Source organism: Miniopterus schreibersii, assembly GCF_964146895.1.
Source record: "Miniopterus schreibersii genome assembly, chromosome: 1".
NCBI classification, from domain to species: domain Eukaryota; kingdom Metazoa; phylum Chordata; class Mammalia; order Chiroptera; family Miniopteridae; genus Miniopterus; species Miniopterus schreibersii.
The window spans coordinates 1,036,221-1,059,393 of NC_138101.1; the positions used below are offsets into that span (position 1 = coordinate 1,036,221).

At 61.5% G+C, this 23,173-nt stretch overlaps 1 protein-coding gene across 1 annotated transcript; it reads left to right on the forward strand.

The window, feature by feature from the left end:
* Positions 1-721: 721 nt before the first annotated feature.
* Positions 722-21,234, forward strand: CFAP99 (cilia and flagella associated protein 99; the record flags this gene model as incomplete). The annotated part of the gene is made up of 15 exons (XM_081156495.1): positions 722-832; positions 5,615-5,759; positions 6,644-6,738; positions 7,926-8,035; positions 9,670-9,841; positions 11,644-11,724; positions 11,857-11,931; positions 12,766-12,834; positions 13,083-13,171; positions 13,793-13,997; positions 17,903-18,044; positions 18,162-18,313; positions 19,062-19,267; positions 20,734-20,890; positions 21,118-21,234. The coding sequence occupies 15 exons, from the start codon at positions 722-724 to the stop codon at positions 21,232-21,234; spliced, it is 1,926 nt and encodes a 641-aa protein (XP_081012621.1).
* Between the last annotated feature and the right edge of the window lie 1,939 nt (positions 21,235-23,173).

The following is a 23,173-nucleotide window of genomic DNA, read 5'->3' on the forward strand; positions in this document are numbered from 1 at the left end:
ATAAAGCCGAGGTGCTGAAAGCATGCGGCCGAGTTGGGTGAACATTAATACCTATTTCCTACCCAAAGATGTATTTTGGCTAAGCCTTTGGCTCAGAGACTCCTGGAGTGTCTGGGATCATTTCCCACTTAGGAGTGACCTGAACTGAGCCTGGGTACTACAGAGGGGAAAGGGATGGTGGCCACTGCCAGCTATGTACCCTCTCTGGGTCTTGCTCCCTCATCTTTAAAATGGGAGTGTCAAAAAACACAACAAAGAAGACAAATAAATAAAATGGGGGTGTCGAACCTGGTGACCTGAGAGTCTCCTTGCCCCAGCCTTCTGTGACTAGGTCGCACATCCCACTGGGCAGGCCCTGCTGAGTAACCAGGATCTAACCCTGGGCTGAGGGGCGCCTAGAGGTCGGCTCTCAAGGTACCTCCACTCTTTGGCCTGGCATCTCCCAGGGGCCATCCCCACCGGTGCACAGCTGCAGGGTTTGGGGAGCACGTCGGGGTAGCCTGGCCCCAGGCAACCGAGGACGCAGGGACCCAGTCTAAGAAGTGGCCCGGGGTTACCCTGGTCCCCTCTTCCATTCAGCACTCCTCACCCGGCTGCCCTGGGCTTTCTGCCCCTGTCTGGTGAGCGTCCTGCGCCACCTCTGCCACCCGCTGAGCTGGCAGCCGGAGGTCATGGAGGTTGTGACCTGTACTGTTTGCGTTTAGGGTCCCTTTCCTGGAGGATGGCCTACTATGGAAAATGCATCGAAACTGTGATTGAGCAGCTGGACCGATTTAAGCCGGGGAAGGACAGTCCTGAGCAGTTCCTGGAGGCTGCGGCCACCTCCCTGCAGGTAGAGTCCGAGGGGTGCTTCAGGGCTCTCTCAGGTGCCATTTACCTGCTGGGAAACAGCATCAGATTTCTTCTTGACACAAGAAGATTCCTAGTCCCCAAACGCTGGCTGTCCTAGACTTCACTCTGGGTCACCATAGTGGCTGAGAGAGTTTTCACGGGCACCCTGGAGGGACAGACCCCCCCAGCTTTGCCCTGGGAGGCATTCCTGGTACCCAGAATGTGCACCAGGCTACGTCCTCACACCATCCCCAGCTGGAACAGACGAGTCAGCCTCGAGGGCACCTCTTCTCCCCTGCCTCTGCTCCACTCCCCAGGTGCGGCTGTGCACCACAGCCAGCTGGCCCTTGGCCACAGCTCCTGCTGTCCTGTGTTTATCCGCTAACTGGCCAGGCAGTGAGGCCACGAAGCAATGAGGGACCCGCCCTCGGGGTGGCCCTCCAGCTCAGGCCCTGGTTCCCACCCCGGGGGAGAGGGGGTCCCTGCCCCTTCCCCCGCCTCCGTGGCCCATTTCAAATCCACATGGAGACTGCTGTCCTCTCAGGTCTGTCCTCGCTCTGGCTCCATCCGCCACCTCAGCAGCAGCCCTTGGAGACCTCCTGTCACCAGTCCTTCTGTCTGTCCATTAGCCATGGTTGAGGGAGGGGGGCGGGTGCCTGCATTGCAGGGGTTCCGCCTCAGGCCTTGGGGGCGTGGCCCGTCGGATGAAGCACACAGGGGAGGCCCCTAGGACAGCTCCAGGGTTGTCACAGGGCCCGTGCCTGCCTGCAGGTCACTACCGCCAGCTGGGGCTGTTGTGGCAAATGTGTTAATGAAGGTGTTTTCCTTTCATTGCCAGCTGCAGCCTGGCTGTTACTTTTCCTGACAGGGCCTGTGAGAGCTTGTGGTCCCCAGGGAGGGGACCCCCACAGCCCCTTACCTGCTCAGGGGTGACCTCTGCTGTGCCCTCCTGGGGTGGGGCCCTGTGGTGCAGCAGCAGAAAGCCTTGGGGGGACAGGGCAGGTGGTCACTGTCCCATGGGAGGGGCGAAGGCCCTGGGCGTGCACATGAGGGCTGGAGGGGTTCCAGGACCTGCGAAGAGAAGCTTGAGACTCTGCCCCAGTTCAGGCTGGGGGTGCCTTCTGCACTCCCTTCTCAAGCTCTTTCCCTGAGACCAGAGCAGTTTGGGAAAGTGATGAAAACAGCCAAGGGCCAGGCCCCACCACACCCTTCTCTCCTGAGGCTAAGAGGCCCAACGCCCCTGTGCAGCGCAGGGCATCTCATCCCGCCCGCAGCCACCCCTGGCTGCTCCCTCTGGCTGCGCTCTCAGTCCCCCAGCTGTGGCCTCACCCCCCGGGTACCCCATCAACCACTACTTGCTGCCATTGCTCCATCAGCTGCCCCCTCCTCCCTGCTGCTCAGGCAAGAGCAGTAAAGTTAGTGTTTTTATTTCATACGGTGACAGAAAGTTGTGCTGTTACTACAAATCGTGTGGGGGACTTTTCCCCCCATGACCAACAGATTATTTTTTCACATGTGTGTATATGTATATGTATATGTATATGTATATGTATATGTATATGTATATGTATATATACTTTTTATTGATTTCAGAGAGAGGAAGGGAGAGGGAGAGAGAGAAACATCAATGATGAGAGAGTCATTGATCGGCTGCCTCCTGCACACCCCCTGTTGGGGTCCAGCCTGCAACCTGGCATGTGCTGTGACCAGGAATCGAACCGCGATCTCCTGGATCCTAGGTCAATGCTCAGCCACTGAGCCAAGCCAGCTGGGCGACCAATGGATTATTGATGGTAGATGCATCCTAGCTGTCACCTGGCATGATGGCGTTTGCCCCCGTCTAGTGTGGGGGGGCAACTCTGGAGGGCACTGTGCTCACACAGGCAGAGAGGCAGCTCCTTTGTCAGATGTGCTGGCCCCCCGGCCCTCTTATGGGACTTCCCTTGGGGATAGGCCCAGTGACCCTTCCCAGAGAACACGGGATGGATCGGAACGGAACCCATCACCCCGAGTGCGTATGGGGTCCCTGAGACGTGGAAGTGGACCCTCCAGATGCTGGTCTTCCCGGTGGTTTTAGAGCGACGCTGAGCACTGGGCTGCGGCCTGGAGCTGGAGAAGGGGGCAGGGTGGTGGGGGGCAGGGGGCACCAGCAACAAGGCACACTGCCAGCAAGCAACCTGGGCTACCTACCCGAAACCTGGGTTCTCCTGCGCAGCCCTGGCCAGGCCCTCTGGAACCGAGTCCCCTGCATCTCCCGCATTCATGTCTCGCTCTCTGTCCTCAGCTGCCCCCTCCTCCCTGCTGCTCAGGCAAAAACAGCAAAGTTAGTGTTTTTATTTCATACGGTGACAGAAAGTTGTGCTGGGAGGAACAGGAATGAGGGGAAGGAACAGGAATGAGGGGAAACAGGTATCTCATTAGGGCACGACTAGGGGGACATGAGAGTGTCCTTAATGGGATGGGTCCCGGGGGTGTCACTCCCTGGAGGCTGCTCCGGCGCCTGCCCCACGCTCCCAGAGCCCCTCCAAGCTGGCCCCACGACAGCTCAGCGCCAGGGCCAACAGGCCGGGCTTAGGAACATCCGGAGAGCGGACAGAGGAGGGGCTGCGCTAGACACAGCAGCCAGCCTGGGGCTGCCACTGAGTCCGTGGGGTCTGAGCAGGACTCAGAGAAGGGTCTGGCTTTGAGAGAGATTCCGGGGGGGCAGGGGATGGGCGGGTGGAGAAGGGGACCCCAGGCAGAGGGACCGGAGTCCTGACCTGTGGCCAAGAGTGAGTCATTGGTCCAGGCACCATGTGGGCAGGGAGGTCAGAGAGGGCCTGAGTGTGCACCACCTCGAGCCCCAGAGCTGGGAGATCTGCACCCCTCAGAAAACCATCAGCGGAGGCAGGTGGGCGGGTGAGTTCTGGGCAGGGGAACAGAACTAGCTGGCAGAGAGGCCACCACCAACTAGCTGGCAGAGAGGTGGCCAGCAGCTGTCAGTCGGCCAATGCCGGGGTGAGGCAGGGGTGGGGAAAGGCTCAGCTCAGCCCCCAGCCAGCCCCCAGCCAGAGGGGAGGGCAGGGAGGGCAGAGCAAAAGGGAGGGGGCTCAGGGTCGCATCACTAAACCTGGAGGCCCCTTGGGCGGCTGCAGCCCTCTGGCCTCAGTCACAGGCTGGCCCGGAATTAGGAGCCGGCTCCAGTACAGGGGCACGATTTTGGCCATTCCCTGCCTCCTCCCAGCCCAGCCCAGCCCAGCCCAGCCCAGCCCAGCCCAGCCCAGCCCAGCCCGAAGGACCTGGTCGGCACCCTCTGACCCAAGACATCCCCAGGCCTCAGTCTCGTCTCTGTGACCTGTGGGGCTGGTCTCCCCCAGTGGCGTGGACCTGGCCATGGGTCCAGCCTGGCACGTGGGCCAGGGTGGCATTTACTGCTTGGCTCTGTGTCTCCCAGGACCCCGGGCCCAGTACAGCCCTGCCTGACTGCCGCGCCTGGGGGCTGATGGCGTCAGGACCGGCCTGACCTCATTAAAAACACTCACCCTTCCCAAACAGAGACGTGGTGAGTGGAGGTTGTCTGGGCCTCGCAGGCAGAGCTGCTGTCAGCAGGCGTCCTGCACAGTCACCAGCTCCGGGCCGAGCTGACTCGGCGCCGTCCACGCCAGCCCTGCTGACGCGCTGCTTTCAGATGGATGGGCCCCCTCCCTCCCTGCCTGCCTCTGACAAAGTGGAGTAAGCTCAAAGCGGGGCCTGGAGCCGGTGCCCTCCATTGTGGGCTCAGCCCAGGGGTTAGGGGAACCTGAGAGGGAAACCGAGGCAGAAGCCTGGTTGCTGAGACCAGAGCCAACTCAGAGCAGGACTCCCACATCCTCCCAGGGGGGCAGGGCGGCCCAATCCCTGCCTGGTGAGCACCCCGCTGGCATTTTAACAGGGAAGGGGAGATCAGCCAGCAGGGTGTGCCGCTGGGCGAGGGTCTGGGCAGTGTCTGACGGGAGGGGTGGGCAGATGCGCCCCAGGTCAGGTGGCATCTGAGCAAAGACCTGAGGGAGTGGGGAGCGAGCGTGCGGGGAAGAGCATTGCAGGCAGAAGGAACAGCCTGCGCGGAGGCCCTGATGGGCATCCATGTGTTGGAGAAAGAGGAGGGGTCAGTGTAACTGGAGTGGACCTGGGATGGCCTGGGGACTCAGGAAACTGGGCCAGACCACACAGGGCCTCGCCGGCTATCATAGGGACTCCTTCTGGAACGGTCTGAGGGAGGAAGGACATGCCGACTGCACGGGCTCTCTCCCTTCCTCTTTCTAAAAATCAGTGAAATTTACCATTTTAACCAGTCAGGCGCCCAAGTCAGTGGCATCAGGCACATTCACACTGTCCTGCAACCACCACCACCATCATCTCCAGAATTTTCCATCTCCCTGAACTGACACTTCATCGCCATCCCCGCCCTGGCCCCTGGGATCCTGCGCCTGCTTTTTGTCCTGGGAAGGTGACCCCCTGGGACCTCATGCAAGTGGGATCACACAGTGCCGCCCCTGCTGGGTTCTTCTTTTTCATGCTGGTTGTTTTCTGTGCTTATTTCTGCCCTTGCCCCCACCCTCTGTCACTACCCAGGAGAACCTGTGGGACCGATTCCTGGGGCTGCACCCCCTGGTCCGCATTCCCGCCTGGGAGGGGCGCCAGCGGAGCTCATCCCCAGCCTCGTGGGGTGCCTGCCCCCCACCCGCCCCTGCTCCGTGTTCTCAGCCCCCTGGGCCCGCGCCCACACCTGGAAGCCACGCCCCCTCCCAGCCCGTCTCTCTTCCAGACCCTGAGCCCCCAGAAGCAGGCATTCATTTTGGAGGTGCTGTCCGGGTGCCTCGAGTACCGGAAGCTGCTGACCATCGTGGTGGACGCCTTCTACATGCGGGACGGCCGGCTCTGCCTGTGGGCGGACTACAGCCTCTTCCTGGGTGAGCGCACAGGCTCCGCAGCACAGCGATCACAGCCCTCGCCGCCCTCAGGCCCCGGTCGCCTGCCAGTGCGTGGACCAGGGTCTGCCTTAGGGGTGGGGAGACAGGCTCCAGGGGAGCCACAGGCCAGGTTCCAGGGGACAGACCTGGGGCCCTGCTTCCCACATGCAGAGCCTGCAGCCGGAGGGAAGCCCGGCCTGGCTGAGCGGGAATGCCCCAGAAAACCAGCCCAGCGACCCTGAAGACTGTGGGCTGGCCAGCCTGATGGCCACAGCCTGGGTTGTCCCGAGGGGGATTAAATGGGACATGCCTCTGCCCAGGCCTGCAGAATGCCTGCTCTCATGGGGTGTGGTGACCACTGCGTCTGGGGTGCCTCTGTCCGGGAAGGGTGGGCTGGGGACGGCAGGTGCTCAGACGCCAAGCTGGGTGGGCTGATGCTGGGCCTAGTGCTGGGCCCAGTGCTCCCTGCTCAGCGCAGACTCCACAGACAGTGCGTCCAGGCCGCACACCTCGCAGGCAGTTGACGAACAGGCCCGACTTCTGAGAACCTCACCTCCCCCAGCGAGTGGGAGTTACAGTTGCCTTGAGGCGAAGCAATCTCTCAGAGTTAGCAATCTGAATCCAAAGAGGTTTTACTTTTAAGGAGCCTTAGGGATTTCTGAGAATTTACCCAATGACATAATACACGAGGAAGTGCTTTGAAACCACAGAACATCCCATCATCCCATCGTCCGAGATGATGTCATCAGTGTTGCTGTGTCCTGGTTACAATTTTTGCCCGGGGCACGTACCCTGCCGGTGCCTCTGGCTGACTCCCCAAGGCCAAGCCCCAGCACCCCCTCTGCGGATGTGCCCTTCTCCCATGCACTGCCCTGTCTCCCCAGTGACCTGCTACCTGGCCACCTTCCAGCTGGAGGAGCTCGGCTTCCAGCTCTTCTGTAAAATCGTCAAGTCCCAGCCGGCTGACAAGATGCGCCAGGTGAGCCAGCACCAGGTTCTCCTTAGGCCCATGGGCAGAGGTCTGTCCCACTGGCACTGACCTCTCACCTTCCCGGCTCATTTTTTTATGTTTTGTTAATTCTCACCTGAGGGTATATTTTTTCCATTGGTTTTTAGAGAGAGTGGAAGGGGGGGCGGGGAGAGAGAGAGAGAGACATCAATGTGAGAGAGACATCTATCGGTTGCCTCCCGCACGAGCCCCAGCCGGGGCGGGGATGAACCCGCAACCTAGGTATGTGCCCTCGACCGGAAATCAAACCTGGGACCCTTCGGTGCGCAGGCCAGTGTTCTACCACTGAGCCACGCCAGCCATGGCCTTCCTGGCTCATTTTATCGAGTGAAAGTGCTGGATTTGCTCTGTGTTTGGACAAGGACTGGGGCCTGACCTTTTCCCCAGCTCTGCAGGGGACCACCTGGTGGGACTACAGCCAGCCCAGCCCAGGGAAGCATGCCCCCAGCTCCCTGAGGTGGGGGACTCCCCTGGGAACCAAAATGGTCCCGTGTCATCTGAAACCAAACTGCTGGACCCCGCGGGCCCAGGGCTGGGAAACAGCCTTTGGGAGCCCACGGCTGTCCTGGGCCATCACCAGGACACACGGTCTGTCTGGGGAAAGCAGCCAAGGTCCCAGCGCTGGGACCAGCCACCCAGCTAGGGGCTGGGTGGATAGGTCGCTTCCCTGGGACCCTCCCACTGGCACTGCCCAGGGCCAGGGAGGCAAGTTGCTGAAAATTGAGCTGTCCATCCACTCTTGGAACTCCGGAGCCTGTGACGTGGGATGGGGAGGCAGGTGGCTCTCCATCTGTCCCCACCAAGAGCTCTCTGGAAGTAGGGTACAGGCCTCCAGGTTCTAGGGAGCTGGCTGGAGCATGGGGTCCCCTAGTGAGGACATGCCCAGCTGGGCTTCCCTGAGTGCCCAAATACCGTGAGCAGAAGCCCTTCTGGTGAGGGACAGCTCCCCCAGAATGGATACTCCAGCCCAGCATGAGGGGTGGGTGAGCAGGGGCGGGTGAGGGAGGGTCTGTCCTGAGGGCCCTCCCACCCTGGTGTGGGCACTGGTCTCCTTTCCTGGCGCATTAACCACACCTGCCCCTCAGCGCTGGCTTTCCCGTGAGGGGCACCAGGTGTGGGGTCTGGGCTGAGCCCCCCACCTCCCTCTTCTCCCTCAGTTCCTTGGGTTCTTCTTCAACCCCCTAAACCTGTGCTCGTGGGTCAAGGATGAGTGGAGCCTCATCTATGAGACGGAGCATGTGAAGTGTTGGATGGACCCCCTGATGAGGTAGGCAGGTGGCTGTGCTGCACCTACTCCCATAGCCTGCATGGGTCCCCTTCCTGCTCACGGGGTCCCACGAGGGGTGAGGTGGTTCGAAGAAGCCACAGCTCTGGGTTACAAGAGCGTGCAGCCCGGAGGCCCAGGCCGATCCCCACAGCGGGTGGCTGGCTCGCTGCCAGCAGGCCTGCCAGTCATGGGTGGTATCAGGACCATCCCAGTCTGTGGGGTGAGAGCAGCCCCTTCTGCTTCGGAGCCCACCGGTGAGGCAGGCGGCTGGGACCCTGCAGGGACCCTGAGGGGCTCCAGTCTTGCCCAGTCTCTTCCCACAAATCCAGAGGGTGGAGGAGCGGGGCTGGGAGCTCCCTCGGATTTCAGCCTGCATCTCTGTCTAGCGTCCCCCAGGGGACCACTGCTGGGCCTGTCACCCCAAAGCTGCCTCACAGCCTTTCTCTGCCTCCCGTGACGGGCTCGGGCAAGTGCTAGAATCACGGGTGCAGGCAGAGGGACCAGTACAGTGGCTCGGCCCTGCCCCTGGCCTCCGTGGAGAGGCTGCTGGGGCCAGGGTGCAGCTGCCCAGCTGCTGGCCTTCCCATGGGACTGGGGGAGCCGCCTTACCTGCTTGGGGACAGGCAGATGGGCTGTTTTGGCACGAGGAGACCGTGTAGGTCAGCGGTGTGTGGGAGACCCAGAGGCCCCCGGAAGGTGGCCCCCCCGTGGGAGGGAGAAGAGGCTGTAGCCCGGGTACAGTGCTCCGGAGCTGTCCCTCCCTACGGGAGAGTCCTCGGTCCCAGCCAGGCTGGACCCGCTGCCTGCCCTCAGGGCTCCCACCTGTGGCCTGGCACTGCCGGGCCCTGAGACCACCCTGGGCCGCTGCTCAGCTGGTCCTAGGGTGCCCGCCTCCCACCCTCCCACCCCCGTGTGCAACCTTCCTCTGCCTGCCCTGGGACCAGCCCCATCAAGACCTGACCCTTCCCACTCCCTGTTCGCCCCTGGACATGCCTCCCTCTAGCAGCCCTGGTCTGTAACGGGCAGGAGCTGCCTCACACCATGCTGTCTGCCCCCAGGGAGCCCCACAGGAGGGGACACCGGCCGGGTTGGTGGTGGTGGGCTATGCCCACACGGGGTATAGAGACATGAAAGGGGGACCCAGACCTTGGGGCAGCCCAGCAGAGCCCTTCCCAAACCCCTGCTCCAGGGCACCCCCACCCAGGCCCCCCCTCCCCGCCTACTCCCACCTGTCCTCCCTTTCTTCCCACTCCTGGCTTCCTTCCCCTGTGCCATCTGCTCAGGCCCAGATTAGCTCCATGTGCCTGCTGCTGCTTATCCTCAGAGCCCCCTGGATTCTGGCAGTGGGGATCTGCTCTGTCCCCATCTGCCCAGCTCCCCACTCACCCTAGGACAGCGATGCCGCTGGGCCTCAGTTTCCTTATCTGTTCCAGGAAGCACCGATCTGTGAGACTCGGGGGTGTGGTTGGTGTGGCACCTGCATAGCAGTAGGCCCTCAGTGAACAGTGGCCGTGGGTCCCATTGTCACCCCCCACGCTGAGGTGGACCCAAGCTCTTGGGGGTCCTTCAAGGGCCGTCCTGTTGACCTGCTTAGGAAGAAACTCTCAGTGGCTTCTCCCATCTTTGTCTTCAAGATGGCAGCCAGAGGTCCAGGAATTCATCAACCAGCTGGAGAGGGAGTCGACCAGCCAGCCCCTTCTTTCAAAGGCCAAGGTCACAGAGCCCAAGAAGTTCAACCTGACTGTCCCCAGGCCCCGCGCCCTTCCAGTGCCTGAGCCTGTCCCTGTCATGCCCAAGCCAAGACCAGTAAGTGCCAGCGTTTGCAGTGGGCACAGGCTGTCCAGGCCGGGAGAGTGGAGCCCATGGGCCAGTGGGGGGCTGGGCTCTTCCCAGGGCTGAGGGGACACTGGACCAGGCCAGGACAAGTGCATTCGATGGTGGCTAGATGGGAAGATGGATGGACAGGTGATGGGTGGATGGATGGATAGGTGATGAATGGATGGATGATGGATGATGGGTGGATGGATGGATGGATGGGTGGACATATGATGGGTGGAGAGACAATCAGGGGCCTGTTGCTGAGCAGCCCCACAAACGCCCTGTCTGTAGGATCTTCAGCGTTTCTGGCCCCATATCCTCAGGACTCAGTGTGTTTATCTTTGGTTATCCTTTCAGCTGCGTCTCTCCCTCTCTGCCTGGCCCCTGTCTGCCCTTTGCCACACTCTTCCCTGCTCCTTAGTTGCCTATGTGCCTCTTGGCATGAATTGTGAGATGTTGGTAGACAGTCATTTCCCCCTGGGGTCATAGGCAGTTGTGCTGGAACCACAGGCTCTCTCCCTCCAGCCTCCCTGCCCTGCTCCATGCCCAGGACCCTCTTCCCCTCCTGGGTTGAGGGCTCATTTCAATCACTCATTCAGCAAGTATTTATGGACTGCCTAACATGTGCCAGGCACTATGCCTTCATGGAGCATTCCCTCCAGTGGGGGACTCAGAGAAAAAAACATGATAAGTAAAATGAGTGGTGTGTTGGCCAGTGATAAATGCTGAGGAGAGAAAATCATTCATGGAAAGGGGATCAGAGGCCTTGGAGGAGGTGCTGTTCTGGAGAGCAAAGCCAGGACAGGCCCCCTGAGAAGGCCGTGGAATGAAGAACTGGAGGAAGTGGGCAAGTGAGCCATGGTTTGTCTTGGGGAGAGCATTCCAGACAGAGGTAGCATAGGCAAAGGCCCTGGGGCAGTGCCTCCTTCTTGCAAGTGCTGGTGGGGCTGGAGTGGAGGCAGGAGGGGATGGGGGAGGAGGTACTGGGGGAACAGACAGGACACACACTGAGGTGGGCTCGCAGGGTCTGTCTGGCTGCAGCAGCAGAGGAGGGTGGTAAGAGGTGGGTTTTGGAGATGACTTAAAGCAGCTGGACTGCTTTTGAGATGGATGTTAGAGACAGAAGGATGCTGAGAGGGGTGCCAAGGAGGACCCTGAGACCTTGCCCGTGGGCCAGGAATGGGCGGGGGGGGGGGGGGTCAGGGTCAGCAGTCTGGGGGAGAGGAGGTTTTTCAGGAAGGTGGAGATTTCAGGTTAGGGGTCTGGAGTCCAGGGTCTCCAGGCCGGCTCTGCCCTGCCCTGCCTTAGACTCTGCTTTCCAGGGCACCGAGGGTCCCTGTGGCTGGTCCCAGGCTGCCCTACTCTCTGCTGTCAGTGTTGCAGCCCATCCCCTTCGCTGGCAGCTCACTCCTCTGGGGCCTGAGACACTCTCCCGGCCTCACCTGCTGCTCCAGCCGCTCCATGTCCACCCCCTGCCAAGTCAGGAGTCTTCTGCCTGTCCCCTCAGTGTCCGTTGGCCTAGGCCCTGTGTTTGGCCACCTTCCTTCCTGCTGCTGGCCTGGGCCCTGTGTTTGGCCACCTTCCTTCCTGCTGCTGGCCTGATGTTGTTCCCTCCTCCAGGATGACCGCCATCACCCCACAAGTACCAGCCATAGCTCCAAGGCTTCCCTTCCACCCTGCCTCTCCTGGCTCGGGGACCACAGGCCCCTTTCACCCTCGTGCCACGGACCCTGCCTGTCTGCACACCCTCCAACTGCAGCTGACGGGCTCTTCCTTCCACCACCCACCAGGTCCCCAGGAGTACCTACGAGCCACCCAAGGAGCCACAGGTGCTAGGGATGACCAAGAGATACAATCGCCGCAAGGCAGAGGTGAGCAGCCACAGGGGACCCCAACCTTCTGGAGAGGGTGGGGAGGAGGAGGGAGCCGGTTTGTGCCTTCAACCCCTCGGCCCATGGACAGGGTGGTGGCCTGTGGGGCTGAGCTGCTTGTTGCCCCCTCAGGAGCTGCTGCTGAGGGCAAACCTGGAGGAGATGCGGTGCGCAGTGCCCAGGGCCCGTGGGGAGCCCCCCGTGCAGGTGACACACTACCCTCCACACTGGCCACCCCTCATGGGGACCTTTTCTGAGGCATAGAAAAGCAGCGGCACAACGAGCGACTGTGCAGTCTGCCCGTCTCAGGCCTGGCTCAGGCCCAGCTAAGGCCTGGCTCAGACCTGGCTCGGGCCGGGAGGCCAGGCTTCGGGTGCCACTGGGCCAGGCAGAGTGCAGCCCTGCGGGGACTGCAGACTTAGGTCTAGAACTGCCTGGGACAGCCCCTGGCCGTCTCTCTAGGTATTTCCAGATTTCCGTACTCAGCATTTACTCTTTCTATAAGAAAGAGTCCAGTGGGTGTTTGAAAAGTGACGGGAGCAGGAGGAGGAAGGCGGGTTGCCCATGGATGCAAGTGGGCACCAGCCCGGCCCCTGCCTCCCACCCTGCCCCCACCCCCCCCAGCTATTAGGGCAGGTTGGGGTAGGGCACCCAGTTTAGCATCATGCCACTGGGGCTATAACGGCTGAGATCCCATGGTGGGGCCTTTACCAGCTGCTCCCCACACTGTGGCTTGTGGTGCCCACCCTGGGAGGGAGCAGACAGACTGGGAGCAGCCCAGCACAGGCTGTGGGGGCAGCCCCAGGGCAGCTGGAGATGGGCCCTGAGCCAGAGGCTGATCTCACCTGACTGGGAACCACTGCTCCCGCTCAGTAGGCCCTGCACCTTCAGGAGCCTTCCAGGGCAGCCAACGCCCCACAAGGCTTAGGGGTGCATTGCAGGACAGAGGTGCACATTGGGGAACCCATGTGCAGGGCAGGCCTCCCAGTGTACATTTGGGGATACCTGGTGGGCTCAGGTACCAGGCCCTGACTCCCACAGGGCTCCAAGAAGCTGCGACTACGGTTCCCTCCCCGGATCCGCAAGACTCCCAAGCTGACCTTCTACAAGGTGAGGGGTGCTCCCCGCTGGTCAGAATGGACTCAGGGTGTCCCAGGCTAATCACCTCCCAGCCTGTTCTGCCCTCCCTCCCCAGAGTTCCCACGGACAGCCCACCCTTACCACAGAGGGAAGTACTTGGGTGGGGGCAGATGTGGACGGAGGTGGAGGGTGAGGACAGACGTGGAGGGCCAGAGGTCGGGGGCTCTTGCTGCTCCCCACACAGCCCCACCACAGCCAGCCCCCCTTCCTCCCTGCAGCCCAATGAGGTCCCGGTCAAGCTGAACACAGCAGCCATCCTGCGGGAAGGGGCTTTGTACCAGCGGCAGGTGGAGAAGGAGCTGCAGAGGTGGGGAGGGCAGGGTGGAGGTTGGGGGGCAGAGCACAGAGGGGGCCTGGTGGCTCTGGTCCTGCAGGGGTGGGGCCTCCAGCAGGCCGGTGTTGCGGTCACAGTTGCACCCTAGAAAGATCATCTGGGCTCAGTGAGGGAGACAGACTGGGTAGGAGCAGGCTTAGCAGACACTGGCCACCCCAAACCTTCCTCAGGGGCCACTGCTTCCTCCAGCCCCTTCCTGGTACCCCCTCCCCTAGACCGCCAGGGCTGCAGACCCTTGTGCTCACCCCATGAGCTGGGCTGTGGGTGGGAGCTTGGGTGGCTAACCAGATGGGTGAGACACAGAAAGATGGACAGAGGGATGGTGCACAGATAGACAGGGGGACAGGCAGATGGGTGCCTGGATAGACGGGTGGGCAGAGGGATGGCAAGTGGACAGATGGGTGAGTAGACAAGTGGATAAAGGGAGGGTGAAGGGTGGATGCACAGGATGGGACGGGTGGGCAGTGGGTGGGTGGGTGAAGAACAGCCCACGCCAGTGAGGGCCCGTGTCCACAGGGGAACCTGTGGCCTCCTGGCAGCCAGCGCAGGCCTCATCCCAGGAGGAACTTAAGCTAGACTCTCCTTTCTGCCCAGGGTGGACAAGCTTATGGACGGTGCCGGGGACTTCTCTGAGTTCCTTGAGTGGCAGAAGAAGATGCAGGCCAAGGACCGGGATGAGCAGCTGGCTGCAGGCATGTGCCGGAGGCTGCAGGGGAAGCTCAGCCACGAGGAGGCCGCACTGGCCCGGCAGCAGCTCCTGCGGGAAAACCAGCACAAGGCCACCCAAGAAAAGGAGGAGGTGACCTGGGCCTCTCTGACACCTGGGATCTGTGGGGCGCTGGCTGGCAGGGGGCTGGCACCATCTGTGGTCATAGGCTTGCAGCTGGCCCTGGGTCATTTCTTCCCGAGACCCATGGAGTGGCCGTGGTTTCTGTCCCCACCTCCACAGCTTCTGGGGGTCCTGGGGGTGCTCCTGGTCAGCTGGCCTCTGTGCACTGTCTGCCCCACCCCCACCAGCAGGGCCAGTTGGTCCGCACAGTCACATGTGAAGGAAGACCTGAGGTTCTGGCAGAAGCTTCTAGAAGGCTGTCGTGCTTGCATGTCCCTCCCACGGGAGGGCCTATGGGTATCCACATTAACCCTTAGAAGATGCAGACGGCCTCGGTGGGGGCTCCAAACCTGTGTTCCCCCAGCAGGCCCGACTGCAGCTCTGCCTCCCCTTAGACAGGTGTCCCCAAGAGCCTGCGGTGAGCGGACATGCTCAGTGTCCACTCACTTCTGTGATGCCCATTTGTGTCTGTTTGCACTTAATGTTAGGGTTTGCTGACCCTTTCTTTTTAGTTGACTTTTTAGAAATATGAAGTCAAAATAATATGAGCCCGGCCGGGCGTGGGTCAGTGGTTGAGCATCGACTTAGGATCCAGGAGATCGAGGTTCGATTCCCGGTCAGGGCACATGCCCGGGTTGCGGGCTCGATCCCCAGCAGGGGGCGTGCAGGAGGCAGCCGATCAATGTCTCTCATCATTGATGTTTCTATTTCTCTCTCCCTTCCTCTCTGAAATCAATAAAGATATATTTAAAAAAGCACACACAGAAAAACCAGCGTGACCAATAGACTCAGAGACCTCTCACTTCTCTTTTTTTTAACCCTCACCTGAGGCTATTTTTTCCATTGCTTTTCAGAGAGAGTGGAAAGGGAGAGAGAGAGAGAAACATCAGTGTGGGAAAGACACGCTGATTGGTTGCCTCCAGCACTCGCCCTGACCGGGGCGGGGATGGAGCCTGCAGCCGAGGTGCATGCCCTTGGCCGGAATCGAACCCGGGACCCTTCAGTCCGCAGGCCGGCCCTCTACCCACTGAGCCCACCCAGCCGGGGCGTTCTCTCACTTCTTGTAAGTCTACACATTACACCTGCCTGCCTACATCCTTAATTTCATTAACTTCTGGTTTGTCTTTTCTAAGCAAACACGCTCACGTGTACCCACACCCTTCTTACTTCCCTCTTTTCTCACGGGAAGCGCCAGCCCTCGCCCGCCCGCCGTGGACCGCGTGGTGCGGGGCCTCGCGGGGTGGCGGTGGGGGTTGGAGGGGAACCTCTAGGGGAGGGGTGGCTGGCTGAGACGGGCGGCCGGCTGGTTCTGCTCTGGTCCACGCGGTTTGGAGCACGCGGTTTCCGTGACGATGCCACGTGGCCTCCGTCCGGCCCTGAGGCGTCTTTGCTCCCCAGCGCTGAGGGGCTGGGCCCCCGGCCCACAGAGTGCGCTGCCCTGGACTCGGGAGTCTGCCCTTCCCACACATGAGGCACAGGATCCCGTGTGGGTCTCACTTGCATTTCATGTATTGTTCGTGACTTCGGGCATCTCTTCATGTATTTAAGAGCCATTTCTGTCGTTTTCTGTGCACCTGCTCATGTCTTTTGTCCATTTGTACCCCGGCGTCATTGGGGTGCGACTGACGGTGAGGCTCGTGTCAACACAGGCGTACAGCCTGTCGCCTCGATGTGCGCACCGGGCGTGAAGTGACCACTGCGCGCTCGTCCGCGCCTCCATCACCTCAGTCACCCGCGTGGGTGGTGCGAACGCCTCGGGGCGCAGACGACATCTTTCACCGTGGTCGCTGTGCCGCCCGCCGGGTCTCGTCTTCTCCCTGACACCTCCTGTCCCCTGGCCACCAGCCCCGCGTCTCCTCTGCCCCAGCCCCTGGTGGCCCCCATTCCACTCTGTGCCTGGGACTTGGGCGTTTTTAGACCTCATATATAAGTGAGATCACACAGTCTTCATCTTTCTGCTCCTCTTATGTTTTCCTCTAGGAGTTTCACGGTTCCAGGTCTCTGGATTTCATTATTTTCCCACCGGTACCCTTTTCCTGCCCAGGGCACACTACACTGAGCCGCCATGTCTCGGACTCCGCCTGGCTGGGACATTTTCTCAGACTTTCTTTACTCCTGATGAGCTTGTCTGTTTCGAGGTGCGCTTGTTAGGCGCCCCGTTGACTGTCCCTTGGTTGGGGTGTCTCTGGTGTTCTTCTCGAGAGTAGACTGGGGTGTGGGAGGAAGATGCCAGAGGTAAAGGGCTCATCGCATACCATCCGGGGTGCCCGCTGGCCACAAACTTATCACTGTCGACGCTGACCGCGGTCACCTGGCCAGGGTCGTGTTTGCCAAGCTGGTGCGACGTGATTACTCCCCTTTCCATGCTGTGCTCTCTGGAGGGGCCTCTGGGTGGAGCCCACACTGGGAGATGGGTGGTTATCAGGAACTCTGCGCGGAGACTTGTCGCTTCCTCACGTCGGTGTGGACTCGGCACTCGTGCCTTCTACTCTGTGCCGTAACCCGACCCGGCATCGCCGCTGGGAGCCCTGCAGGTCAGCTCCCGTGTCCCTCCGACATGCCCCTGCCCTGCTGTTTGCTGAGCACCCCTTGCTTCGCGGTGCTATAAAATGCTCCCTGCCTGTGTCTCCCCTGGCCCAGCCTCCAAAATAGCTGCTCCTCAGAGCCCTGGCGGCCTTTTCTGAGCACCTGGAATGAAATCGCACGGCGTTGAAAGAGCTAGTCAGGCGCCATTTTCCATGAGCCAGCAAATTGTTTCATGAAGGATGACTCACTTCGTGCCCGCACCTGGCGCCCACGCTGCCTCAGCCAGCTTCTCGACTTCCCTGCCATCGAAGATGTGCTCCCGGGCTGGGAGTCCACGGCCCCGATGGTGTGGGCCGGTGACGGGCATAAATCCCACGCTGTCCTTGGCGGGATCTTGAGGACTGAAACCATTCTTCTCAGCTGTGCAGACAGTGCCAAAGGGGAAACAGTCTGAGTGCCCTTCGGGGTAGGGTGGGCCGAGAGTTGTGTGTATTCCCGGAAACAGCCACGAAGAAAAGCCGCCTGTGCCCCAGGCGGTAGGTGACAGGGACGAGCTGAGAAATGCCCCATCCCGAGCAGGGGAGGCGGCCAGCAGCTGCGCGGGCCACCCCGCTGTGTGAGGTCAGAGCTGTGCACGCCTGAGGCACTGTAAGGGGTGTGGGGGACCCTCAGGACACGCCCAGGGCCGCGTGACGGGGAGCCTGTTGTGCCCTGTGCAGACCCGGGCAGTATCTGAACACCCATCCCCAGGTGGCTTAAAAGCAATGAGTGTGGGATATAAGACTGAAACTTGTGGACACAAACAGCAGTGTGGTGGTTGCCAGAGGACAGGGGGTGGGGGGTAAAGGGCGTCTTAATATATGGTGACAGGAGAAGATGTGACTTTGGGTGGTGGGCGCACAGTGCCATATATAGGCCTTGTAACACAGAAACCTATATATTCATATTAACCAACGTCACCCCAATACATTTAAACAAATAAATAAAAGCAATGAGTGTCCTTGTCTCTCACATGGGTGGAGCGCAGGGGTGGGTGGCTTCAGGGAAGACCCAGTGGCTCTGACTCGGCCCCCCCAGGACTCTCTTGGCTGTGCCCCTCAGCTTCTTCATCCTCTGGGGAGGCGGCTGTGTGGTTCTGGGCTCGCCCGGCCAGGGCCACAGTGGAGGCGGGAGGATGTGGGGCGTGTCTTCCTCTGCAGGCCTGACCTCCAGAGGTGCCAGGGTGGTTTGGGGTCAGCAGCTGTATCCGCCCCCTGACCTCATGCTGCTCCCGGGCCCAGGGACGCTGGTCTGCTCCAGGGGTCCCCCGTGGCGCCGGCTCTGATTGGGGCGGGTCCCTGTCCCAACAGATGGCCCAGCTGATGCACCAGTGTGCTGAGAGGCGCCTCCAGGAGGAGCGGTCCATGAAGGAGCTGGTGGAGCAGGTGATGGAGGGGCAGAAGAACATCAAGGTGGCACAGATGAAGCTCCTGAGGGACCGGCGGCAGACAGGTATGGCGGGGGCCAGGGGCTGGGGGTGTCAGTCAGTGAGCGCCAAGGCGCCCCGGAGGGAAGGCTCCCCCTGCCGAGCCGCTTTGGGACCCCTCAGCAGCCCTCTTGGCCCCCAAGTTCAGGAGATGACTGAGGAGAGTGCGGCACTGCTCCAGCGCAGTGCGCAGGCCGCCCGGGAGGAGCAGAGGCGGCGCTGTGAGCTCATCTCCCAGCTGCGAGCCCTGGAGACACAGCCCAGGCGTAAGGGCAAGCTTGTGGACCTGACCCAGGTGAGTGCACAGCCCCCGGGGGGCCTCCCCCGTGTCTTGCCGTGCCTGGCATTGCCATGGGAGGGTGTGCCCAGGATGCCCACCTCCACCTAAGCCAAGCTCTACCTGGCCAGCTATGGACCTCACACCAATGTGCTGGAGGCCTGGCGCTGGCCCGAGAGTCCACGGTCCTGTCAGGGACACCCTGGTGACCCCTGGGGGCAGGGGGCCAGGGCTCCTCCGGGGTGTGGACAGGGTGGGCTTCCCATTGCTGTGTGTTGAAGGAGGCCCATGACTCCCCAAGTGGGAAGAACTGTGTAGGGAGAGCGCAGGGCACAAAGGCCAGAGGCTGGACGAGCGAGTGGGAGCTGAGCCGGCCCTCAGAGCCTGGGAGCCTGTGTGAGCACCATGACAGGCCAGGCTGGCTCACTGAGGTGGGGCAGGCCTGTTCCCGGGGGCGTGGGGAGTCCCTGAGCCCTGGCTGGGGCAACCCGGGTGAGCTCCACTTTGGCTGAGATGTCCAGTCACCCCAGGGGGTCTTGGGCTGCAGAGGGGCCCAGGCTCGAGAAGCTGGGTGGTGGACATGTCACACAGACAGCACTAGGCAGAGGGAGGGTGGTGTCCTGGGTGTGGGGCCAGGCCCATGGAAGGCGGGAGGGGCACCAGCAGTGGAGCGGAGGCCAACCAGGGCTCAGGAGATGGTGGGGCAGGCTGAGCATGCTGGCCATGGCTCTGGCTCCCAGCCTGGGACCTCCTTGCCTACCCCCAGATCCCCGGGTATGGCCTGGAAGGGGAGATGTCCATTGTGGAGCTGCGTGAGCGGCTGGCCCTGCTCAAGGAGGCCCAGCGGCGTGAGGAGGAGGAGAAGCGGGACCAGATCATCCAGGGCAAGCGTGCCAGGAGCCAGGAGCTGCAGACAGCGCTGGAGCAGATCTCGCTGTGCCGCGCGGCCATGGGGAGGTCTGCAGCCTTGAGGTCAGTGCCCTTTGCACCTTCAGGGTGTGTTCTCCTCGAAACACACACCCCCCACCCCCCCCCCCCCCCGCTGAGGCAGTGCCCCCACCCCTTCTATTTTATCAGACAATCCTCAGGCACACAGAGAAGGCGAGAAAAGAACGCAGTGCTGGCTCGGTGCCCATGACCTAGATCCGGTCGTTTTTGCATCTGGGTCATGGGTATGACCTTTGCCTTGTGCTCCATCTAGCTAGCTAGCTATTCATCTTTCTCTGAGAACCATCTGGAAGTAGTGGCAGGCATCTGACACTTTGGTGTGCACCTTCTGAAAAAAAAAAAAAAGACACTGTCCTACATAAGCACAGCACATGACATAACCGGAAAGTTTAACAGAAACTCCCAAAGGCGCCTGACTATCCTGTTGGCACCTTCCTCAGGGCCCTCAGGCTGTTTGCCGTAACTTTTTCCCTTTTGAAGTCAGGGTCTGGTTGAGACATACAGCCTTGGATTGCCGAGCATCTCTGCGCCCCTCTCACCGAGAGCATGTGCACACCCCCCCCCTTTGGTCTGTCTGTTTGGGGAACGCTGTGGTGACTTTTCCAGCTCCATGTGGCTGTCTGTGGCAGTTGGGTCAGGCAGAGGCTGGTGTCAGCCCTGAGTGGGCTGCCTGTGGGCCCTGACCTGATCCCATGGGGAGGCAAGGCTGCCCCCAGGGAGGTGGCACTCGGCTCTGTCAGAGCATAGCCTGGTTCAGGGTCTGGCACACAGGGCTCCAGGGAAAGTGTCTGAGCATAGCTGGGGTGGGGTGGACAGAAGGAAGGACAGCCACAAAATCCAGCACTGTTGGGTCTGAGTGTCTGCTGCCCTGGTTATGATTCAGAGGAGGCCTGTAACAACGGCTGGGGGTAGCCCAGGGAGGGCTGGCTGGCCACTCAGCAGGTCCCCAAGGTGTCACACACCTGGGAGACCTCACCATTCCTCAGCTGCCTCACGGATCCCAAATGCAGCCCAGTTGGTGTTGGGGAGCCTCCAAGGGTCCAAACCTGCTAACAGAGCTCCTGGAGCCACCTGCATGAAGCTAGACCTGATGGCATTAATTTATTATGTCCGGCAGGGGCCGGGGGCATCTGATCAGTGAGGGCCAAGTGCCCTGGAGGGGTAGTGGGGCCGGAGTCAGCAGGCAGCACAGTGGCTGAAGGAGCGGCACCTGCAAAGCCCTGGGGCTGTGCTGTCAGCGAGGAGCCTATGTAAGCATCTCATTTGGAAAGGAAAATAGCCTAGAAAAGGTCTGCAGAGAGCTCGGCAGTGGGGGGCTCCTTCTAGGCAAGAGGGGGGAAGGTAAAGGGACTTTCACTGCCTTCCCCCGACGCACGTGGTTAGTACACGTGGGACGCGTTTAGCGTGTTCTGTGTGGGCGCCGTCCTCGGAGGGCCCCCGCCCCCCGCAGGCACCCAGGCCCCTCCTGAGCGCGCCCTGTCGCCCGCCAGGTGGGAGGAGAAGAAAGCGGGGCCCCGGGGGGCGCCCCCCCAGGACGAGCGGGTGCAGGAGCTGCAGCGCAGGGTCGAGGAGAGGGCGGCTGAGCGCCGCAGGCAGGCGGCCCAGCTGCACGTGCCCGCGCCGCGGGCCGCGCGCCCCAAGCCGTGGGTGAGCCCGGGGGGCGGGGAGCGGGGGGGCGGGGGGAACGGGGGGGGGGGAGCCGGGGGACGGGGGCGGGGAGCCGGGGGGCGGGGGGTTGGGGCGGGGGGGGCGGGGGGAACGGGGGGGGGAAGCCGGGGGGACGGGGGCGGGGCGGGGGGGGGCGGGTGTCGGGGGCACCCCCGCCCGCGCCGACCCCCGCCCCCCGCCCCCCGCCCCCCGCTGCCCCGGCGCAGGCGCAGCTGGAGGCGCAGCACTGGCTGGAGCTGGAGCAGAGCCGCGAGCGCCGGCTGCGGGCCGTGCAGCGGGGAGGCGCGGCCTGCGGGCCCCCGCGCGGCACGGAGGCCGCCTGAGCCGGGGCGACGTCCTGCACCCCGAGCCCCCCGGAGAGCGAGCGGCCCGCCCGGTGCGCGCCCCTCGCTCCGCCCCGCCCCCCTGCCCGGATAAAACGCAGGGCGCCGGGTAGAGGCAGCCTGTGCCAAAAAGGTGTCCGCTCTTTATTCGGAATTCAGGTTGCCCCGGGCCCCCCGCAGTTCACGTGCTAAACACGGCCGCCTAGCCCTTCCCTGCTGCCCATCTTCGGAGCCCCCAGAACCCCCTCTGTGTGCGGAGGCCTGGAGCCCCCACTTAACCTGGGGCCCGAAGACGGGGCGTGCGATGTGTGTTTTGCCTGAGCGGTGCCCAGGATCCCTGAGCCACAGGAACTGGCCGCACCTCATGTCACCCTAACAGCGAGGAGGCTGGGCTGCGGTAGGCACTGTCCCCCACCCCACTCAGCGGGTGAGCGCTGGTGCGCAGGGGCGAAGTGACGTGGCCCCGGAGCCAGGACCCAAAGCCCAGCCTAGCGACTTTAGAGCACTGCCCAGCCCGCTCCAGCATCACCCAAAGAGCAAGGTTGCGCCATAGGCACCAGCCTGCCCAAGAAAGACAGGGATGGATGCATTCTCCTGGGGCCTGAGCCCCAGCACCAGGCTGGACAGGGCGGGGCCTTGGGGACAGGCTGGCTGTCCTGCCACTCCTAGGAAGGAGAGAGCATGGGCAAGCCCATGGGGGGGGGGGTAGAAGGGGGGGCTGGAAACTGCCAGGTGGGTAGGTGTCCAGGAGAGAGATCCCTGACACCCCCCCCCCCCCCGCCCCATCGTGCTTGGGTATGCAGAGATGACACCTCAGGGGGAGGCTGGACCCCAGGGCACATTTAGGTCAGGAAGGTACATAACTCAAAGTGACAAGAACAGAACAGAGTTCTCCCCCAATATTCTGAACTACATTAGAACCCCAGGACTTGCCCACAACCCAGGCTGGTAAAAAGAGGAATTTCCCATCTCCTTGTCAAATTAGAGCTGGGAGCAGATTAAATTTCATTTAGAGAAATAAACATGACATTTCTTATATTCTGTGTTGTGTCTCAAAGCCATTTCATTTGATAGCAAGGGAATACATTAATGATGACCTGTCCAGAGAGTCCTCCAGGAGATCCAAGGGATTCAAAAGTGGAATTATTAGCTCCCAGGACTGGCAATCCAAAGGTAGGGTGGACTTCAGAACATTGCTGATCCAGGAGCTGATTCCAAACTGATAGCAGCTCCAGCCTCACAATGTCCAGAGGAAGAAGGGCCGCCTCTTCCTGGCGCGCTCAGGAGGGAAGCCTCTCTGTACCTGAAGGCTTGGGTGTCACTGGCCTGAAATGAATATGCTCTGCAAGCCAGTTCCTGCTGTGTGCACAGGTGCCCATAGCAGGCCCTGTGGCAAGAGGGGAGAGCTTGTGGCCCAACAAATTCAGGTGCTACTGACGATGCTGGTTAGCAGTCCCCAAGGTCCCTACCTGGGGCTTCTGCTCCATGCAACCTTGGTAGTGCAGGCTGTGGGCCATCCCCTGAAGTTGTGGCCTGAGGACAGGCCTTGCTTGCATGGCAGATTGATGCAAAATGTCTTCCAGTATCCATATTCCTTGCCTTGCAACCTCCCATCAGGAGGTGGAGTCTATTTTCCCCAGCCCCTGATTTGCTTTGGCCAATAGGCTGCCGCAGAAGTGGCTGTGTGCCAGTTTAGAGCCTGGGCAGCAAGTGGCCTTGGAGCTCCCTCTTGTTCTTTTGGAACCCTGCCGGGTCCCAGTGTGAGCGCGCCCTGGGTGGCCTGATGGGACGAGACTCCAAGTGGAGGAGAGCTGGCTTTCCCAACCAAGACCACCCTACAAACCAGCAGACCCCAACACGTGAGGCCTGCCAGGACCAAACCTTCCCCCAGAACTAACTTGTTATTTATGAGCAACAGTAAATGCCTGTTTGCTTAAAG